This window comes from Macadamia integrifolia, chromosome 6 (assembly GCF_013358625.1).
Source record: "Macadamia integrifolia cultivar HAES 741 chromosome 6, SCU_Mint_v3, whole genome shotgun sequence".
Taxonomy (NCBI): Eukaryota; Viridiplantae; Streptophyta; class Magnoliopsida; order Proteales; family Proteaceae; genus Macadamia; species Macadamia integrifolia.
Genome location: NC_056562.1, coordinates 29,823,126 through 29,843,074, shown reverse-complemented (window position 1 = coordinate 29,843,074; position 19,949 = coordinate 29,823,126). Strand labels below are relative to the sequence as shown.

Below are 19,949 nucleotides of genomic sequence, written 5' to 3'. Positions count from 1 at the left end.
ATATTAATTAAGGAAGTCCCCAGCAATGAATGGATGGAGTGGAGAGGAGGAGGTGGAGGAAGAGGAGAAGGGGGGGGGACATCCAGAGTGAGTGAGAGAGAGATCAAAACATGCATGGCTCATGTTTTACGTGGATCTATTAAATTTAATGGCCAAAATCTTCAAGTCTTTGAGGCCAATCATGGTGCAACAATAATGTTTTGCAACCAATTATAATCCCAAAATTTCTTTTGCAATATCACCAACAATAATGTTATAGAGCAAAGCCAAAAAAATATGTATATGTAAAAGTCTAAGAGAAGCTCCCACATGTACACACAAAAGAAACATACAGAAGGAGGGAGAGATTCTCTCTTCAATGGTTAAAGAGATTCTCTCTTCGACATGGGTGAAGAGAAGCTGAGTCCTTAAATTAAAATCAAATGGATGGAATAGAGCAAAATGTAATGGGAATAATTGTAGAGAAGGTTTTTCTTTTATGGGGTGAAAGTGGGGATGGAATGCCATGTGCCAGAATTTGATACACATGGAAAGATGAGTTTATTCCTAGGTGTCCTTTTCCCTTTTATTCTATATGCTTATAAGTTGATTAATTTTCTTTTAGCGAAAAAAAGATACAAGTTAGCTAACCATTTCTACTTTTATTTTCTTGTGCTTATAAGTTAGCTAATCTCCAAAAACAAACCCACGCAATACACATATCTATATATGACTAGAATCTTAAATTAAAAATGCCTAATGTTTGAGTTTGATGGGATTTCCCTCCTCAATTATCAAGTTAGGTCATGACTTATATTTTTAGATAGTGGTGGTCCATCTGAAAGTGCGACCACCTCTTGTTCTCTCAAGACAGAAATTACACATGATCTGCTTCTCTCTTAAGCTGGAGAAGAGATTAAAGGTAGTTCCTTCATCAATTTCAAACTTTGTACTCTCTCTCTCTCTCTCTCTCTCTCTCTCTCTCTCTCTCATAAAGCTCAAAATGAAAAAGTGATCAAATACTTTGGTGAAATAACATAACATAGAGTACCTTATTATATCAGTTGGGCTTCTTCACCTAACATCTTAAGTTCTTTGATTGGATTTATTCAACATAGAATCAAAGTCACGAGGGCTACTAGATTAATGATACATTCATGCATGACTATCTAAAAGAAGGAGCACACATGCCACATGTATTGCTACCCAGAAGGAACGACAACAGTGAGGAAAATGTTGGGATAGTCACATTAGAATTCTGGGACTTATGGATGACTTTATATAAAGACCTATTGGACTTCTTTACCGAACAACTTAAGCCTTTGAATTAAACTTATTCAATAGTTTCAGGGCAAGTTCATTCTTTAGACTAAAAAAATTACATATTCACTGGTCCGACCAATATCTGTTCACCAATTCTTAGACTAATTAAATGAATTAAACTTTCCAGTTTACTAATAAAATTAAGATACTATTATTCAATATTTCTAGACAAAGAACTATAAATAGTCCAATTTACTGATTTTGAGGTTAATTAAGATCCTATATCATAAACCTTAAACCATTTCTGGTCTCTACCCCAAAAGGGAAGTGATGACTAAACCAAATCTCATCCTTAAAAAGTTAGAAACCACAACTTGACTAAGAAAACCCTCCTTACTTTCCTACTGCCCAATGAACAAACATGAAAGGTCTTGATTGTCATGGGGAAAAAAAATTACGTATCAGTCACGGCTCTGTAATCAGGATTAAACAAAAACTTGGGATTAAATTAACTTTAAATAGTTAAATTTAGAGAGAAAAGACAAATCCCAAAGCCATTGTTTCACAATCTGCTTTCAAATGGTCCCATTTTACATCACCTAATCCAAACCTATTATCCCTAACTAACTATCTGTCATCCATCTCAATCTTACATGACATCTTTTAATACTTTATATTTCAAATATGAAGAAAGTTTTACCTGTACTCAAGGAAAATCCTTTACAGCTTTACCTATAAATTTATCGTCATAATAATCTGTCCCTTATTATTGAAGGTTTAAAATGTCTTTTACTATTCCGGAAATCCCATCCAAACGTAACAATGACAAATGAGTATTGTGACCATTTGGGTCCAAACAAAGCCTAGAGTTTTAGAATCCTGAAGCAGATGGCATACCATTTAGGTTCTCTGGTTCAGTTTTTTTACCAGTTTAGCTACAAGACTTTCATCCAAAATTGTGGGTCAGAGTCGTCAGACCGGAACCAGGACTGTTTTGGTATCCAATTGCAATCTATCCTGGTTTGCCTGGCTGGTCTGATCCGGTTCTTTAAACTATGCATATAGTCTACCAGAGTTGGTTTCAGTTCAAGTGTGCCCGTGTGTGTGTCTTTCGATAGTCCTGTGCATCAGCAGCTACTTGCTACGTATACACTACATGAGCAGTGCGGAACCTGGACTGGACCAGCTGGTCGAGCCGGTGAACCTGAGAATACCCCATGAAATGTTTAAAAACCACCGGTTCCTTCTTGGGTTTGGGAGTTTAAATTTTACAATCTACAGTTACACTGTTTTACTATTGTACTGGCAAAGCATAAAGGCCAAGTTCCGAAGACTTTGACCCAAAGACATGTTATAGTTCGCCCACTTTTGACTTGACCCAAGAACACATGTTTACAGTTGGCCCACTTTTGACTGGACCAAAACAGTTTTTTGTTCGCCCTCTTTTGACCCTGATAACTATCAATGATTGGTTTCCTTCCGGTTCCAGAAAGTTCACTCCCGTGACCTAAACTCTAGTGGCTAGTGGCTAGTGGCTACTCAGTCATCCGGACGATAATACCCTCCTCCATTTTCCGTCTCTTTGACGCAAAGAATCAAACGGGAAAGCCCGAGTTGGTCATTAATCAAACCCGTGAATCATCCAACAAGAACCTAACGAATTTTCGAAAATCTTCTCAATGGGACCCGCTTGATCAGATGGTACCTGTTAGTGTATGATGTCTTGTATTCCATCGCAGTTTAATCCAGGGAGTAATGGTGCAGCACCTAGACAGCCAGGACGGCGGTCCCGCTAGCCGGTTAACGGGCCGTGGACCCGTGGGGGTCATACCCTGTCCAATCCTCATGTATGCTATGGTTTGTAGCAGACCGGATTTGTCTCATGCAGTCAGTGTTGTTAGCAGATACATGAGTAATCCAGGGAATGAGCATTGGAATCCAATTAAGTGGATCTTCAGATACTTGAGCAAGACTAAAGATATAGGTGTTATGTTCAGTGGCAAGGGAAGTTCTACAGAATTGGCAGATTATGTTGATTCTGACTATGCCGGTGATTTAGATAAGAGGAGGTCTACGACAGGGTATGTGTTTACATTGGCTGATGGACCTATATCATGGAGGGCGATGCTCCAGTCTACAATTGCATTGTCCACTACAGAGGCAGAGTACATGGCAGCAGTTGAGGCTGCCAAGGAAGGAGTCTGGTTGGCTGGACTAGTTCGTGAGTTGAGGTTGGAGCAAGGAGGTGCAGTGTTACATTGTGACAGTCAGAGTGCCATACATCTTGCAAAGAATCAAGTGTTTCATGCAAGGACAAAGCATATTGATGTGAGATTTCACAAGATCAGGGAGCTTGTGTCAGAAGGCAGTATTCACTTGAGAAAAATTCATACAGATCTCAATCTTGCAGATATGTTTACAAAGCCAGTTATTACAGAGAAGTTCGAGTCCTGTTTGGACTTGATTAATATTACTCATTGTTGAAGATGAGGGACGCACCAAACAGGTGCGGGTTTGTGCCTCTAATGAGGTACAATGATGAAGACGTCTACAAGTTATCTTTACAAGAGGCTCGACAGAATTCAAGCCAAGGTGGAGATTGTTGGTGTATGATGTCTTGTATTCCGTCGCAGTTTAATCCAGGAAGTACTGGTGCAGCACCTAGACAGCCAGGACGCCGGTTAGCGGGCCGTGGGGGTTGCAAGGGGGGCAGGAGGCCCCCCTGCACAGCAGGGGGTGTAGGGGGGCGCAGCCCCCCGCTCGAATTTTTTTATTTGAGGGCAATTGTAGTTTAATCCGGATTAGGTTGGAAATTGTAATTTGATCCGGATTAGGGTTTTTTTCCGCTATATATTTTGTAACGAGGATTTCTTTCTCTGTAATGCAAGCAATACGGAGAGGTGTGAGGAAGAGCGTTGTAACCCTATTCTCCATTGATAGTGAAGCAGGATCTCATCTCACCGGGGACGTAGGCAACCTTGCCGAACCTCGTAAAATCTGTGTGCATTGTTTGTTTTGTTTTTCCATTATCTTCTGCATCGCTTTAGGGTTGCGTTTCTACAGTACCGGGGGATCCAAGACCCGAGAAAGTTCTGTTTGCCAGAACCGATTATACACAAAAGACAAGGGTACTTTTGTCCTCTTAATAAAAAAAGAACTCGAGTTCACTAACTGTTCTACGTAAATTCTCCTCGAAGCAACGAGGAGGCTCAGAGAATGTTACATAGATGATAGACCCCACCATCAACGGTCCAGATTTCGTTACTCATCTCACATAAGTCCCTCGCTCTCTCTCTCTCACAAGTCACACAGGTCAGTTAACAGAGTATTAGCAGAGAGAAAGAGCCATGTCCAGAGCTTCTAGACTTCCATCTCTGCTCCCTCTCCTAACCCTCTTTGTCTCTCTCTCATCTCTCTCAAACCCATCAAGATCAGCCACAGATAACTTCATCTTCGGTGGTTGCTCTCAGCTCAGGTTCTCCCCAGGCTCAGCTTACGAGTCCAACCTCAACTCGCTCCTCACTTCACTCGTCAACTCAGCTACCTACTCTGCCTTCAACAAATTCACCATCTACGGCTCCAGCTCAGTAGACGTCGTTTACGGCCTTTACCAATGCCGAGGTGACCTCTCCATGGCTGACTGTTCCTCCTGTGTCGATCACGCAGTGAGTCAAATCGGAAACCTCTGCTCGAGCTGCACGGGCGGCGCGTTACAGGTGCAGGGCTGCTTCGTCAAGTACGACAACACCTCCTTCTTAGGAGTGGAAGACAAGACCGTGGTTTTAAAGAAGTGTGGACCGCCGATTGGTTATGACTCGGACCTGTTGAGCCGGAGTGATTCGGTCTTGAACAGTTTGTCCAATAATGGAGGTGGGTTTTTCAGGGTTGGTGGGTCTGGAGTAGTCCAAGGTATGGCTCAGTGTGTGGGCGATCTGAGTTCCGGTGACTGTCAGGATTGTGTGTCGTCAGCAATCGGACGGCTTAGGAGTGACTGTGGTGCGGCGGCGTACGGTGATATGTTCTTGGCTAAGTGTTACGTGAGGTATTCCACCAGTGGAGATTATTCCAAAGCTAGTAGGGGTAAGTGGTTAATTTTACAAGCCTTCATGGTGGCTTCTGGTTTTAGTTCTTTCTGCCTCATCCATTAGTGCAGGTGTGAGGTTTTGAAAGCTTCCTGCAAATTTACAGGCATCTCCTTGGATCTTGTTGAATTTACCGATCTCTCCCTTTGAAAATGTGTTTTGAGAAGTGAATTGGGTCTGCTAAGATTTTGTAACCTCTCTCTCTCTCTCTTCTCTCTCTCTGTACTTAGTAGTGTTCTCTTCCCATTAATGGGTATTGGGGTTGTTTTGAATGTGGAAAGTTACAGAAATAACCTTCAATTGTGACCAAATTTCCCATGCTTTGATACAACCTGGCTAGCTGTTGTGATGAACTACTTTTAGAGCATGAGACCTGCTTGATCAATACCTGACGGTTGAAAAAAAAAAAAAAAAAAAAAAAAACTTTTCACATAGAGAACCCAAGAATGCATTACTTAATTCTGATTTAGTAAAGTTGTAATCCTTCAAAAGAAGAATTAATAAAGTTGTTATGAACTGTAATTATATTGAATCAAAAGGTGAGAGGAAGACCCAAAATTCTATGTGGGTGTGAGGTTCCATGTGTGTTTGACTAGTAGCTGGTATTCAAAGAAAAGCCCTTTTTGAAATGAGTTCTTAAGAGTTTTGAAGACTTTCTTGCATAAACAAGAGGAGTTTCCATTACCCAAAAAAGAAAAAGAGGAGTTTCCAACCAATCACTTCAATGGTGGCACAATGGGAGAATCCAATGTTTGATCAAGATTTGATGGTTGAAGTAAACATAATATGTTCTAAATTGTTTGAAATAATTATGAAGAATAAAGCAAAATCTTAATCTTAGCAAAAGACCTTGAAATGACTACAACATCTTATACTCCTAGTTATGTGGGGTTGTATGGAAAGCAAAAGAGAACATGATTCATGAAATAGAACCATGATATGTTAATAGCCAATCCCAATATGAAGACAAAATATGCATTTATTTCCATTCACAAGGAAAAGGTATATAAATAGAATATTTTTCATAAATTCTTACCCTGTTATTGTGAACCACAGATTCTTCTCATGGAGATGATCCTTCAAAGACTCTTGCGATTATCATTGGAATTTTGGCTGCAGTTGCTCTGATCATTATTTTTGTTTCTTTCATTAGCAGAGCCATGGAAAGACAAGCAGGTATGATCCTTTACTTTCTAAAAAATTGTTTACTTTAATTTTTTTTTTAATTATTATTGGATATCTGTAATATTGTTTTTGGGGGGTGTAGGTGGAGGTAAATAATTATATAGTGGAAGCTCCGGGAACAGCCCACCACCTCTAACATTATCTCCGGGAACTTGCTTTCGGTGGCTCTTTTGCTTCACTTTTGTTCCTTGTTCTCTACTTTTCTTTCTCTTTATCTTTTGGGAGTTTCTTTAGTGTTTCTTCTAAAAGGAGACTAAGAAAGTGAAGCAAGGATGAGTGGAGACAGAACCCTTGGTACTAGTGAAAGTTAAGGAGAGGCCTAAGATTCCACACTCCCAGCCCACTTAACAAAGTTATATATGTCCTGTAACTGTGTCTGGAAAGAAGATTTCAAATTCTTTTGTGAAAGTGTAGATGATAATCCCCCATGTTTGTGTAATTTGGGTTATTTAAAGGGCTCCTGGCCTTCAAAATGTTATTATTTGTTTGTTCTTGTAAGAAGGATTAAGCCTGCTTGTTCTTGAAATTTTTTCATTGTCAATAATAATTCAATCTTAATCAATCTAAATTGTGCAATAATTCCATGGTTTAGAGATGACCTTGAATTTCATCCAACTTATATTCTGAAAAGAAATCAACAATGAACATTCTTATTTGACAGCAAAATTATCTCGATGCCTCGGATCATTTAAGCATCAAATTATAAAATTTAACATGTGTTTTGGAAATGTAATCATGATTGTGACAATGATTAAGGAACTTTGGTTTAGTTTAAGTGTATGGTTTAGTCATCAAGAACAATTTATAAAGTATGGATTCCACATTGCTTTTCCTTATCATCTATAGATTATTTGAGCTTATATATGATTCTGTGCCCTATATTCATCCACAAGGATATAAATTATGAAGAGCTATAGCTTGTCTAGGGAAGTCTATACTCTATGGCCAATAAAAGTCAAGTTGAATGTGCTGGTATCCTCTCTCTCTCTCTCTCATCCATTATCACAATGCTTTTTTGATAATACTTATGACCTAGGATTTTTCTATTAAGGTGGACCAATCAATCTAGTTACATTAAGATGAGGATATTAGAGTGCATTTGGAGAAGGTAATTCTTGATATGATACAATGTCGGGTAGGACATGCCTAATTAGTGTTTGGCACTACTACTATGGGATATTAGAGTGCATTTGGAGAAGGTAGTTCTTGATATGATATAATGTCGGGTAGGACATACTTAATTAGTGTTTGGCACTACTACTATGTTCCTTTTAATCAAATAATGGTTACAAAGGGACATCCTTATCTTAGATTATGGCCTTCTCTAAGTTTTCATGGGACCTACTGATTTAAGATACCCTTTTGACACTTTTTTTTTATAAGTTAGATGGGACCTAATATTCAAGAGATCGACTTGTTTTCCATAAGTTAGGTGGGGCCTATTCATAAGTTAAGTGGGGCCTATTCAAGGAACCATTGTGTGGACTTGTTTTCTTAATGTGATAACAATGTGTGTGTGAAGAGAGAGAGAGATCTACTTTTCTTATTGATTAATAAAGCTCTAAAGAATAAAATCCTTCCACACATTCCAAAGAAGGAAAATCAATGAGATTTGCTCATATATAGAAAAGAAATGAATTAAAGGTGATTGATGATGCAATGGACAGTGATAATGGAGGATTGGTGGCTTGGCATATTAAATATTTGGAGGCACTAATTGTACTTAAAAGCTCTACGTATATTCCTATCAATTCAACAATAAAGCGTTGGATCTGATGTTCAATGAAGCGAAAAATGAAAGTAATTTAAGATATAAAGGCATAGGTCATGAAAAAGGTAGAGATGTGAAAATAAACAATTATAAAGCCAAATTAATGGAATATACTTCTTACCTCCATTATCTACTCTTTAGGTCTACATTATTTAATTGGTTCATAGTTGGATATGATTTTAGGCTTTTCAGTCAGCATGTCTTATATAGGACAAAACACCTACACAAGGGCTTGTTCCATGCAATCTTCTAAACTCGTTATTTTGACTGTTTGGAATGATTTTTATTTCAGTTTCATAGAATGATTTATATTTTGAATATTTTTTTGTTTGATTTTTGTATCTTATTATTTCACCGAAATTAAGATAGAAATCATAGTAAATCTAACCTTTGTTCATGATTCAACGAAAACTATACAAGAAAAAAAGATTGTGTTAATTAACCTCCAAGCACAAGCTAAAAATGTCCTGCTACTTAAAGCTGAAAATGGAGTCAGATGATTGTGAAGGCTGAATTGGCTGGGTAATCTTTTGTTATTTTTTGTTAACAGATCTTAGTTAATTTTCATAGGAACAAAAATTATCTGAGAATCTTCATCCATTAAGTATAGTCCACTAAGCAATATCAATTATCAGAAGTTCAGAACAATGAGCAGGAATAGGAACATATTGTTAATATCAGTGTAGACCCTTGGGGACCAAGACCACACTGGAAAAGCCTATGAGCCAACCCCTTTGTACAATAAATGGAGTGAGTAAATCTTTAGATACCCATTTGGTTGGCCCTGAGGATGGCCCATGGACCCTTGGATTAGACACTTCTCAAATGATTGGCTGATAATTAGCCATCTTTATTTTCCTGGTCAACAGTTCCTAAGTGATCCTGAACATGGAGCAAGGCCAGCCTCTAGATCCTAGAATGTGCTCTACTGCCACTTGGTGGCATCTTTGGGTTTTTCTTTTTTTGGTTGATATTTTTGGGTTGTGCATACTTATGATTCAAATTCACTGCCTTATGAAACTTGCCATATAAAAAACACAAGCCTGGTTATTGGTACCCTTCCTAGGCTATGGGCTTTATTGGTTTGCCACATTCATCATGGGCTCCGTGATAAGCCCACTGAGCTTATAGACTGAAACTTCCTTTGTCACTCAATTGTTTACTTTTCACTACTTGTCAACTCATGGGCATGTAGGGGACCCTAAATAGATCTGTGTGAAAATCATCCATAGTTGTTGTACCAGTGCAGTGAACATCGGGTGGTTGGGAGCCCCTTAAGGTACGTGTTTAAATATTTTCAACAGTCTAATACTCACTGCACCTCACCACTCGTTGCAGAGGATGTAGATTCAAATAGATCTTCTTGTTAAGTTTTCTACCCTAGATAAATAGGGGAAGTGCCATGAAAGTGAGTCCAATTGTCATAGATAATTACAAAAATGCAATTAGATTGCATTATTAAAAAAAAAATGATAATTCTATAAAGAGCAATCTAGTGTAGAAGGTCACCGCAATTGCATGGTCTGAGAGGGGCAAATATTCATAGCTTTACCCTTTGCTTCACTGGAGAGATTGTTTTCGAGTTTTGAACCTGTGACCAACATGTTGCAATAGTATAATTTAATCATCAAGCTATAAATTGTGATCTTCATCAACATGGTGGATGCCCATTACGATTGAAAGCATCTATGCACACATCCCAAGGAACTCCCAATCAGCCAATGCTCACTACACTGGTGCAACGGCAGCTGACAATTTTCACCCCAAATCCATTCGAGTCCCAGTCGTTGGATGCTGCGTTGGACGCCCAGCGCATTGGTGAGTATCTGGGCGCTACAGGCTCGCAATGAGTTCGTCAAAGCTGCTCGCTATCGAGTTGAGAATCGGGACAAGTGAAGTTTTTGACTGGAGAGGTTCTCGAGAGGTTTAAGGGACCTTCTCTTCTCTTCGTTAGGTAACTTCAGATTATATCTTTTCGGTGGCTCAGTGCTACAGTGAGACTGCTCTGTTGCCATGCCACTTAGACCTAATTGCTGCCGTAGCAATCTAAACTCCACCTGCATTTTTCCTCCGAAGCTACCTTCAATCTCCAACTCTTCAATTCAGTTCAAGCAGTTTGGCTTCTTGAATGCATCTTCCACTGTTAAAAGCTTCGGCTTGAGTTCGAGAGACGCGAGACTTCGTCGCGGATTTAAACGGACATGGAACCCTTATTCTCCTTCGCCTTCCGTTCGCAAAAAAGGCAGTCACTGTTTTGTAATAAGGGCAGCGGGCTCAGATTATTATGCTACTTTGGATGTAGATAGAAATGCGACGTTGCAGGAAATTAAGACCTCTTACAAGAAACTTGCTCTCAAGGTTCGTTGTTTCATCTCTTTCGATAATCTTTCTTTGCATAGAGAGTCTGTTATTCTGAACTGTTTGATTTGGCATATGAAAACTGAATGAGTGGGTTGATTCACATTGACTACTCGAAATTTGGAATATTTCCAATTATTGTATAATTCCTTTTTTAAAATTATTATTTATTTATAAGATTTCAGCTTGCACCTGAGTAGCATGACTCATAGGGAACCCTTAACCTCCTGAACTTCAACTCAAAATCTCCCCCTGCATCAAATTCTGTACTGCATTAGCTTCCCTACAAGTTCACAGTCTTGGTTTATTTTGCCTTTTATGGTTGGGGTCCATCCTACTGAATAGTTTTTCTTTTTCTGAAATAGTATCATCCAGATTTGAACAAGAGCTCAGGGGCAGAAGAAAAGTTCAAAGAGATTAGTGCAGCATATGAGGTATCTCCTCCCCCTGATGTACTGTTTCGCCTGTTCTTATCAATATTACACATCCTAGAATATTTTGTTTGATGAGCTGGAAATGGTGTACTTAGTTTTGTTTAGCATAGTATTGAGACTTGTATAATTTGTGCATCTGTGACTCATTTTTTGTCTTGCATCTGGATATGTATGCTTATGATGTTGGGTGATGGAATGCTCATCTAAGATTCAAAGCTAATCTATTAGGATTTTTCTGTTAGTTCTGCCCTTTTTATTCATACGGTAATAAGGTCTTTGTGTAGGTCCTATCAGATGATGAAAAAAGATCTTTATATGATCGATTTGGTGAGGCAGGTCTGCAAGGAGAATTTGTTGGATCGGGTGTTGATTCTCAGGGGGTAAGCACATATTCAATTCTTGTTGACTCTGTAACATCTGATTAAGAAAAGTTTATTGGCTATTATGTTAGCATGTTTTTAATCATACTTTTTTTTGTTATGAGTGAGTCTATTTATGTTCAGCATTGGAATTTGATGTTACATGTTCTATGAAAATTTCTTTTCCTAGGTCGATCCTTTCGATATCTTTGATGCATATTTTGGTGACTCAAATGGATTTTTTGGAGGCAAGGAGTATTCAAATAACCGCAATCTGGGTCTTGACATTCGGTAAGTATTTAAGCTAAGGATCTGATATTGTAAGCAATGATCACAGACTGCATTATGAAAGAAAAATCCATCTAACTTTGACCATCAACAAAATCTGTCAATATAACATATTTTTCCATTTACTCAGGACCATCATTTTCACTCATATAAGTAATAATATTGCAACATTATAGTTCTGAAACTTGTATATGTGCTACTGTAGACCCATCTATTATCTCTCCTATTTGAAGCCTTAAATTATTCTTATTTCTTTTCTATTTTCTTAAACTTCGAACTAACATATTTCACTTCAATTTTAAAACCTAATTTTTGTTCATTTTTGAAGATCTAGGGAAGAAAAGCACTCTGATATTTAACTCCAGGATATTTAATCTAATACCTCGAGTATTTGTATGTTCATTGTCTGGCTTATTGACCTTGATTTGTTCTCCTAATTCTTTTGCATTTTTTCCTAGTTTTCACCATCAGTGAAGATGACGAACAAACAAACAACAACAAAACCTTATCCCAACTAAGTGGGGTCGGCTAACCATCAGTGAAGATGCATTCTGTCAAATAAATATAAATATGGTGCATTTTCCTTTCTGTTGTTTATTCCTGACATGAAATTTTTGGAATATTAAAGTTTTTAAGCATGGTAGAGGAGCAGGGAGACATGCTAGATGCTTGTGACCTCATGATTTCAATGCAATGAATTGGCCAATCGAGCTTCGGGCTCTGTGTTACCATCTTGAATATGTACTGGGGTATCAATCAAATTGCCAGATTATATATGGCTTTGATTCACACGTACCAGTAAATGGAGAGAAGAAACTGATGCCATAGTTTCATGGCCAAAAAAAAAAAAAGACAAAAGTGTAGACGGCTAGAAAGTTAAGGTACTTTCTTCATTTCATTGGGGGGGGGGTGTTTAAAAGTTTGTATGACATTCTATTGTTCTGATTTCATGGGATCAAAATGTTTTGAAGTAACTAATTGACGTAACTAATGGGCATGATGGTGGCTCCACCATGCATGTAAGATTATAACCTATGGATTCTCATGTGACAACAATTTATGGGCAGAAATGTTGATGTTTCTCTTCGTTTTTGAAGTTTCGGAAATTGATCCTGATATCTTTGGGCTTTAGGTATGACTTGTCTTTGAGCTTTGAAGAATCAATTTTTGGAGGACAGCGGGACATTGAAGTTTCCTGTTTTGAAACATGTGATAATTGTGACGGTACAGGTGCAAAATCTAGCAGTTGCATAAAATCATGTACAGATTGCAGAGGTAGAGGAGGGGTGATGAAAACTCAGAGAACACCTTTTGGGATAGTGTCTCAGGTGTGCTTACACTCTGATGGAAACAGAAGTATATTTTAGCTATTGCATGTTAATAAAACTAGTGTTTCATGTTCCTTAACTTGGACATTCATCTAGTTCTCAGTTTTCAAGGTGACATGCTATCTATTAGCTTATGTTTCCTGATGCTTGTAAATTGGATAAGTTACACTCGTCAGCATATGTTACCATCAGTATATTAACTAGATTTTGGTGTAACATTGTTTTGGATGCCCTCTTCCCCCATCTCTCACATGGAATAAAATTTGCATTTGCTATGGATATAAAGCTTTTTAGCATCTATAACTGTGAGTTCCTTTTCTTCTGACTATTGCATATCTGTTGGTTCTCACTTTTGCATCTCTTCTTGCTTTTGCTTTCTTCTCTGCTAAATGTGGTCCAGAGACGTCTTTTCAGTTCTAGTTGCCGAGCAATTTATTCTTCAAATCTCCTTATTCATGATTGAACCAAGATTCTGGAAATGGTCACTTTGAAACATCTCTTAATCATCAATGTTCACCCCTTCTCTTACTCAGGGCATAATTGGCTGAGCTTCTTGGGCTTCTAGAAGCCTCTAGTGTTAAAAGTGGGGTGGGCCAGTAGAATTATTTCGTTTAGAATCTTTACATCCAAAATCTGGAGAAGCCTAGAAGCAGGAGGGAGGCAGCTTCTCCAGCTTCTTCAGTAGACATTCCAAATGAAATAGTTTGGTTCGCGCCCTTCCTAACCTGTGTACGTCTCAGGAGCTGGTTCTACAAGCTGCCCCAAAAGCTTACCCAAACATGCACTCAATAAAATTGCACCCTTATATTCATTTTCAATGTGGTGTATCTTAAAACCTTTTGTTTCTAATTATTTCTCCATAGCTTCTTTAGTCTTTTGCACAAACTATGTCATTCACAATGGAACTTCGTCTATGTGTCTCTCCAATGGTTTTTCAAAACTGGATAGAGATCTATTTTACATTGTTACTTCTATTTCACAGATTTATTTATTTATTTATTTTGGTAGAAAAGAATTCCAAAATTCATAACACCTTATCAACGGAGGAATTTCAAGAACTTATGTACATTGATATAAATATTTTACAATGAGAAAGCATCCCCTGGCTATTGGTGATTTAAGACTCAAAAGTAACGATTTAGAAAGTAATATTCTCACTGAATGTTAGCAAGTGCAAATTTCAGTGAGACACGTTTCAATTGCAAATCAAACATGTCTAAACCATTGCCAACATTATTAATTCTAGAAATCAGTAGAGTAACCTAGGGCTCTTCATCTTTCTAATTTGGATCTCCTTAAGTAAATCAATATTACATAGGAAAGTTAAAGGCTAACTTGATCAGTTGTGGAGCTGTTTGATTTGTCTTTGTCTGGTTGATGAGTCTCAATCACTACCTGTGGCGAGTCTGGTGACACATGAGGTTGGCTGTTGGCAGAAAGGCTCCAATGTGATCAAGAACTATTATTGGCCCTTCCCTTGGGCCCAGGAACTTGTTAAAATCCCAGAAAACAATTGAAAATTGGCCCCTGCATCCATCTGTCACCAGTGTTGACAATTTGTTCCTGTAACTCTTTATATGATGTGTTCAAAGTATTGTTAAGTGGTTTGCTATTGTTTACTGCTTTACCCTTAAACTCCACTTTCCAGTTTTGATATATGCTAAATTGATGATATGACATGCCAGGTTACCACATGTTCAAAATGTGGTGGTGATGGAAAGATAATCACTGACCATTGCCGAAGATGTGGTGGCCAAGGTAGAATACAATCCAAACGAAGTATTAAAGTGGTCATCCCTCCTGGTGTGAATAATGGAGCCACCATGCAAATTCAAGGAGAAGGAAACTTTGATAAGAAAAGGTAAGTGACAGTTTCAGTTTCCATGTTTGTTTTATTGATGGCTTATTTTTTATTATTCTATGTACTGGGTATATTTAAGGAAATTTTTTTTGGTCCCAATCAAAAGCAATTCCACCTGTTCTGGTCACACACAAATCCAAAAGAGAGGTGCATTGAGGGGGTGGGAGAGTGAGAGAGCTGTTGAATGTATGTGATGCAGGAATATTCAATCCAGTTTTTGTGGGTCCAAAACATCAACAGAAACATGTCCAAGCAATACAAGAATAAGAACTCACTCAGCCTTATCCCAACTAAATGTGGTCGGCTACCAAAAAACATTTCCAAGCAATATTAGTAGCCAAATCGGAGAATTCTAAATTCCAACATTAATAATAATAGATCTTTCAAACAATACCAGCAACATCTGTTTATGGAGAAATTTTTTTTTAATATGGTAAACTTGAATAAAAATTCATGACTTAACCCCAGTCAGTAACAGGGAAATAAGGTGACCAAAGCCTCAGCTGATATCACTGTTTCAGGGTTTTCTGAATGGTAAAATTAACTACGAGATTTGACCCACCAGATCAGTTTCATATGATGTGAGATTTTAGGGTTTCTCATTACACTGATGAGAGTACTTAGATGTAGAATTTCATAGATAAAACTCTTTTGCTACAATATCTATAGGCTGTGATGTGCAGATGTGCATGGTTACGTCTACTTAACAAGGCCACAGACTTATGTGTCTCTAACATGGAAATAAGGGTTTTTTATGTTAATATTAATATAATAGTTGTTCTCTATAGTTTCATCTGAAAGCTCAAAATGTTGGGGAAGGGCAGTGTCAATGTAGACATTAACACTCCACCCACATGCAGGCCAATATCCCGTGGTCCTTGCACATGGAGCTCAAGCGGCATTTCTTCGCATGTCACCAAGGGAGAAGAAGTGTTCTCTTACCCAATTTTCCCATGAGTTGAACACCCGACCTCCTTGCTCCGATACCATGTTCACTACCGTTTCACCTAAAAGTTCAAACTGTTAGTATAGTATGTCCTTTTTGTGGGGAATCACCTAGGTGCAAATAAAATCATGTTTCCATCTACGCCAGTACGTAAAATGTGTTTTCACTGCAAATTAGCCCTCCCTCTCCCTCCTTCCCTCCCTCGTTCTTTGTTTACATTTTAAAGGAAAGTATACATGAAGTGTTAGGTTGTGTGGAGACGCACTTCAGTGTCCTAGAGGTTTGTATACAGAGAGAAATGGCAAGTAGGAGTTTGCATGTTACATTGCCTACGTCCTATTTTGTATTTTATTTATCTTTTGAATGTGTTTAAGGTTTATTTGTTATCCAATGCACACAGTTTCCCTTTTTTTGTTTAATAAATATTTTCACTGCACATGTTGGTGGTTAGTGTTCCATTGATCTGGATGTTTATGTGCCCAAATTTCTATTTTTAAGTATTCTTTGTGTTTGAATTTGTAAGTTTTGTTTTGTATCCGCATTTATTACCATAGTAATTGTGTTAAGGCTTTTTTGTTTTGTAACGTGCATTTATTTTTGTTTCTCCTTTTCCCTTTATAGGACAGATGAAAAACGATCCCCCCCACCCAAAACAAATTTTATGTATAAGCAAAACTGTGCTGTACATGTATTATAATTCCTCCATATAACCTCAAAGTACAAGAGGGTCACTCTGACGATATTGAATCTTGAACATGAAAAAAACATTCTGGTCTTGTAAATATCCTGTATCACCTTTTGAATTGAAACCCATTCTAGGATCAGCAAGCAGATGGAACTTGCAAATGGTGGGTAATTCTGAGTGTTATAGTTTCCTTCGTAGTTTCCAACATATAGCTAAAGGATCTAGATTCCAAGGAAAACAGTCCTTTTTGCTGAAACCTTTAAACAATTCTGAAATAAAGTGCTCCTCCATTTCCCAAAGTGGGCTTAAAGCACATTAAAAAAATCCATAGGAATGAAATTAACATTCTTGAGAAACAAGACAACATATACATAGATGGCCTGTTGTCTCCTATACTGTACCACATGTGATGGATAAGTATCATTTGTTTATCATTTTCTTTTTGTTTATATATTTTCATATCAGAATGATTCATTATTTGGACAGTTTGGATTTGTCTACTATATTATTTATTTGTTTATTGGTGCTCCTCCCTCCTGCTCAAGTAACCTTTCACCTTTTACTGACTATCCCCAAAAAAACAATTTCTTCATATACTTCTATCTCATTGTTGTTGCATTTAGTTCAAACAGACTACTCATACTTTTAGTACTGGTTTTTTCTCATTATTATAATCCCTTGCATCTTAGGTTCCTATCATATGTCTGTCCTCCATATAAAGCAGACTGGATATTGTGAGAATGGTCTATTTTTGTTCTCATGCAGGGGTGCAGCTGGTGACCTCTATTTGTTTATTCGTGTAAATGAAAAACGTGGAATTTGGAGGGATGGTCTGAACCTTTACTCAAAGATTAACATTGATTATACTGAGGCCATTCTAGGGACTGTTGTCAAGGTAATTCTATCCGAAAGAGAAGTAGATACAAACAAGTCGATTCGTGAATTATATTGCTGCTATGGACCAACTACTATGGCATTTAATTCATCAGTTGTTTGACATGGATTGCTTAAATGCTGCTATGGATTAACTACTATGGCATTTAATGCTTTAGTTGTTTAACATGGATTGCTTACATAAACATCAGGTGGAAACAGTAGAGGGTCTGAGAGATCTTCAAGTTCCTCATGGGATTCAGCCAGGTGATACAATAAAATTGTATCGAATGGGTGTTCCAAATATGAAGAAACCTGCAGTTCGAGGTGATCATCTCTTCATCGTGAACATTGAGATCCCAAAGGATATCAGGTTGAGTTACTTTTCTCTCTGTGTCTATTTAATTGGATCTCAAAGTACACGGTCTCACTCTTTTAGGCATTGAACTTTTTGTTTTAGCATAGGTAGTATTTAGATTTTCCTTTTGGAAAAAAAAATAAAAAATTCTTTTGTTTTAGGCATTACCTTATTAATGAATTTTTGGGAGGTCTGAGACTCTTGAGTGGGACTTTTTTCTTAAATGCAAGGGCTCGTGACTGTTTCCACTTTCTGATTTATGTGTGTTCCATTGGGCCATCTAAACTTGGATCTTTTCATATGCCTCATGAAATTGTACACGGGTTTGCATGGCAATCTTGTATCCTCTTATCTGTGCCCTGTTCGCTTTTATGAGTTTCTTTCTTGCATCCTTCTGTGCTTTGACTCAAGTTCATGGTAATTGCAGTGATACAGAACGCATACTTGTTGAAAAGTTAGCTTCATTGGGGGCATATAGGAGACACCACTCCTTTCCTGCCAATGGTACTTCACTTAATTTATTAGATCATCTAAGGGCACAGCATACTAAATTTTTGAAAGGTCAAATGAAGTGTGGTTTTCCTGATTGAACCTTCCCATGCATAGATGAAACCAACCTTGGCAAACATGACTCTGAAAATGAACGGGGCAATGCTTCAAGCAAAGGCACTAGTCAGTTTACATCATTATGGAACTCGATCAGAAACTTCTTGGGGTATGTATTTGGTTTTTTAGTTCACAGTTTTCATTTTGTGAGTACACTTGACCTGTCCACTTGTGTAAGTTTGCATCTGCTACTCGGTTTTAATGTTTCTTGAACGGTAACTGCATTGAACTAAAGTTGGATGAATGTCAAAAATATGTCATGGGAAATGCTATTGGCATTTAGACATTTTTCAAACTGATGTCACCCTATACAGATATCAGTTTGGCAATGATCAAATGTGGACACATTAAGATGGGATTTTTGTTGATGATTTTTGACATATATCCATAGATATATGAAAGATAACAATGTAGAGGTACTGACCTCTTATGATAGACATAAAATTTAGAAAGAGTGCTGCAAGTGTAAATATAGACGCACAGGAGAGTAGAATAGGCAAAATGTAGAAACCTCTTTTGAAAGTTGAAACTCTCCATAGCAGATGCATTCAGTTGGATGTTGGTATGAAAATTAATGCCTTATAACTGGAAAGTTTAATTCTGCACACTGGCAATATTTGGCATGTTTTTTACAATGACTCGATCTTAAGAAATGTTCTGTTCTTCCTGTTGTGTTTTTTGCAGGAGAAAGCAATCTAGCTCAGGATTTGCATCGTTCAATGTAGAAACATCAGCTTCAATATTAACTTGTAGAAGACTAAATTCATCACTTGTGATATCTTTTTCAATGGTTTTTGTATTAACATGCATCTTTTCCTTGATGGGTAGGATTGGTTCCCCTAATGGCAGGGCCGCTCCACTCCGTGTAAAGCAACCAAAAAATCCTCACTGATGGATCTTATTGCAGTATGTAGTTTGTCGTCCCATATTGTAATAAAGAATAGAAATGGGGTGGACGATAATTTTAGTTTTTTTGCCATCCATCCCTCAAGTTCAAAGAAAATAAATTATCTTCTATATGAGCAGTATTCATGATTGATTGAAAATAATTTGTATTCTTTTCAAAACTTATGCTTCTCCCAAGTTGGTAGGGAAACATCAAAGTGAGTACTCGTACATTCTAGGTCTAATTTGCTACCATTGTGTGCATTTGTTTATAGGGGAAAGTTTTCCTTCATCCAGGTGAAGGGTTCACCTAAATCTACCGTCGTGAATACCTGTCCCGTATATGTTAGAGGTTTCTCCGTTTTTGTCCCTAAATACTCATCGAAGTGCCTCATTCACCCATGGAAAAGGAAAATTTACTTTTTTATTAGTTCATCTAGACCCGGGGGGAATAACAACCCAAACTCTCATGAAAAATGAAAATTTATTAGTCCATGCCCTGGTGTAGAAGCTATGTTGCTTTTTATGGAACTTTTTTTTTTTTAATAACCATGCCAAAATAATGCGCTACAGTCTATATAGATAATTAGATAAGATGGTTCGGAACTTTGGATCATTATAATTCGATTTTTTTTCTTTCTTTTTTGGTGGAAATTATAATTCGATTGGGGAGCCCATTTATCTACAT

At 37.6% G+C, this 19,949-nt stretch overlaps 2 protein-coding genes across 2 annotated transcripts; both read left to right on the top strand.

The window, feature by feature from the left end:
* Positions 1-4,486: 4,486 nt before the first annotated feature.
* On the top strand, positions 4,487-7,071 carry LOC122081498 (plasmodesmata-located protein 7). The gene is made up of 3 exons (XM_042648647.1): positions 4,487-5,322; positions 6,381-6,500; positions 6,592-7,071. The coding sequence occupies exons 1-3, from the start codon at positions 4,590-4,592 to the stop codon at positions 6,603-6,605; spliced, it is 867 nt and encodes a 288-aa protein (XP_042504581.1). The 5' UTR covers positions 4,487-4,589; the 3' UTR covers positions 6,606-7,071.
* Positions 7,072-9,546: 2,475 nt separating this feature from the next.
* LOC122081497 (chaperone protein DnaJ-like) lies at positions 9,547-19,443 on the top strand. Its single transcript, XM_042648646.1, has 11 exons — positions 9,547-10,638; positions 11,004-11,072; positions 11,357-11,452; positions 11,622-11,722; positions 12,852-13,047; positions 14,733-14,908; positions 17,305-17,434; positions 17,625-17,785; positions 18,198-18,274; positions 18,377-18,485; positions 19,061-19,443. The coding sequence occupies exons 1-11, from the start codon at positions 10,294-10,296 to the stop codon at positions 19,266-19,268; spliced, it is 1,668 nt and encodes a 555-aa protein (XP_042504580.1). The 5' UTR covers positions 9,547-10,293; the 3' UTR covers positions 19,269-19,443.
* The last annotated feature ends 506 nt before the right edge of the window (positions 19,444-19,949 follow it).

Excerpts from the sequence above, each read along its gene's own strand:
- LOC122081498 (XM_042648647.1), top strand. The coding sequence starts at position 4,590 with ATGTCCAGAGCTTCTAGACTTCCATCTCTGCTCCCTCTCCTAACCCTC. Across the intron at positions 5,323-6,380 it reads TTATTCCAAAGCTAGTAGGG|ATTCTTCTCATGGAGATGAT; the intron begins GTAAGTGGTTAA and ends TGTGAACCACAG.
- LOC122081497 (XM_042648646.1), top strand. The coding sequence starts at position 10,294 with ATGCCACTTAGACCTAATTGCTGCCGTAGCAATCTAAACTCCACCTGC. Across the intron at positions 11,723-12,851 it reads AATCTGGGTCTTGACATTCG|GTATGACTTGTCTTTGAGCT; the intron begins GTAAGTATTTAA and ends TTTGGGCTTTAG. Across the intron at positions 14,909-17,304 it reads GGAAACTTTGATAAGAAAAG|GGGTGCAGCTGGTGACCTCT; the intron begins GTAAGTGACAGT and ends GTTCTCATGCAG.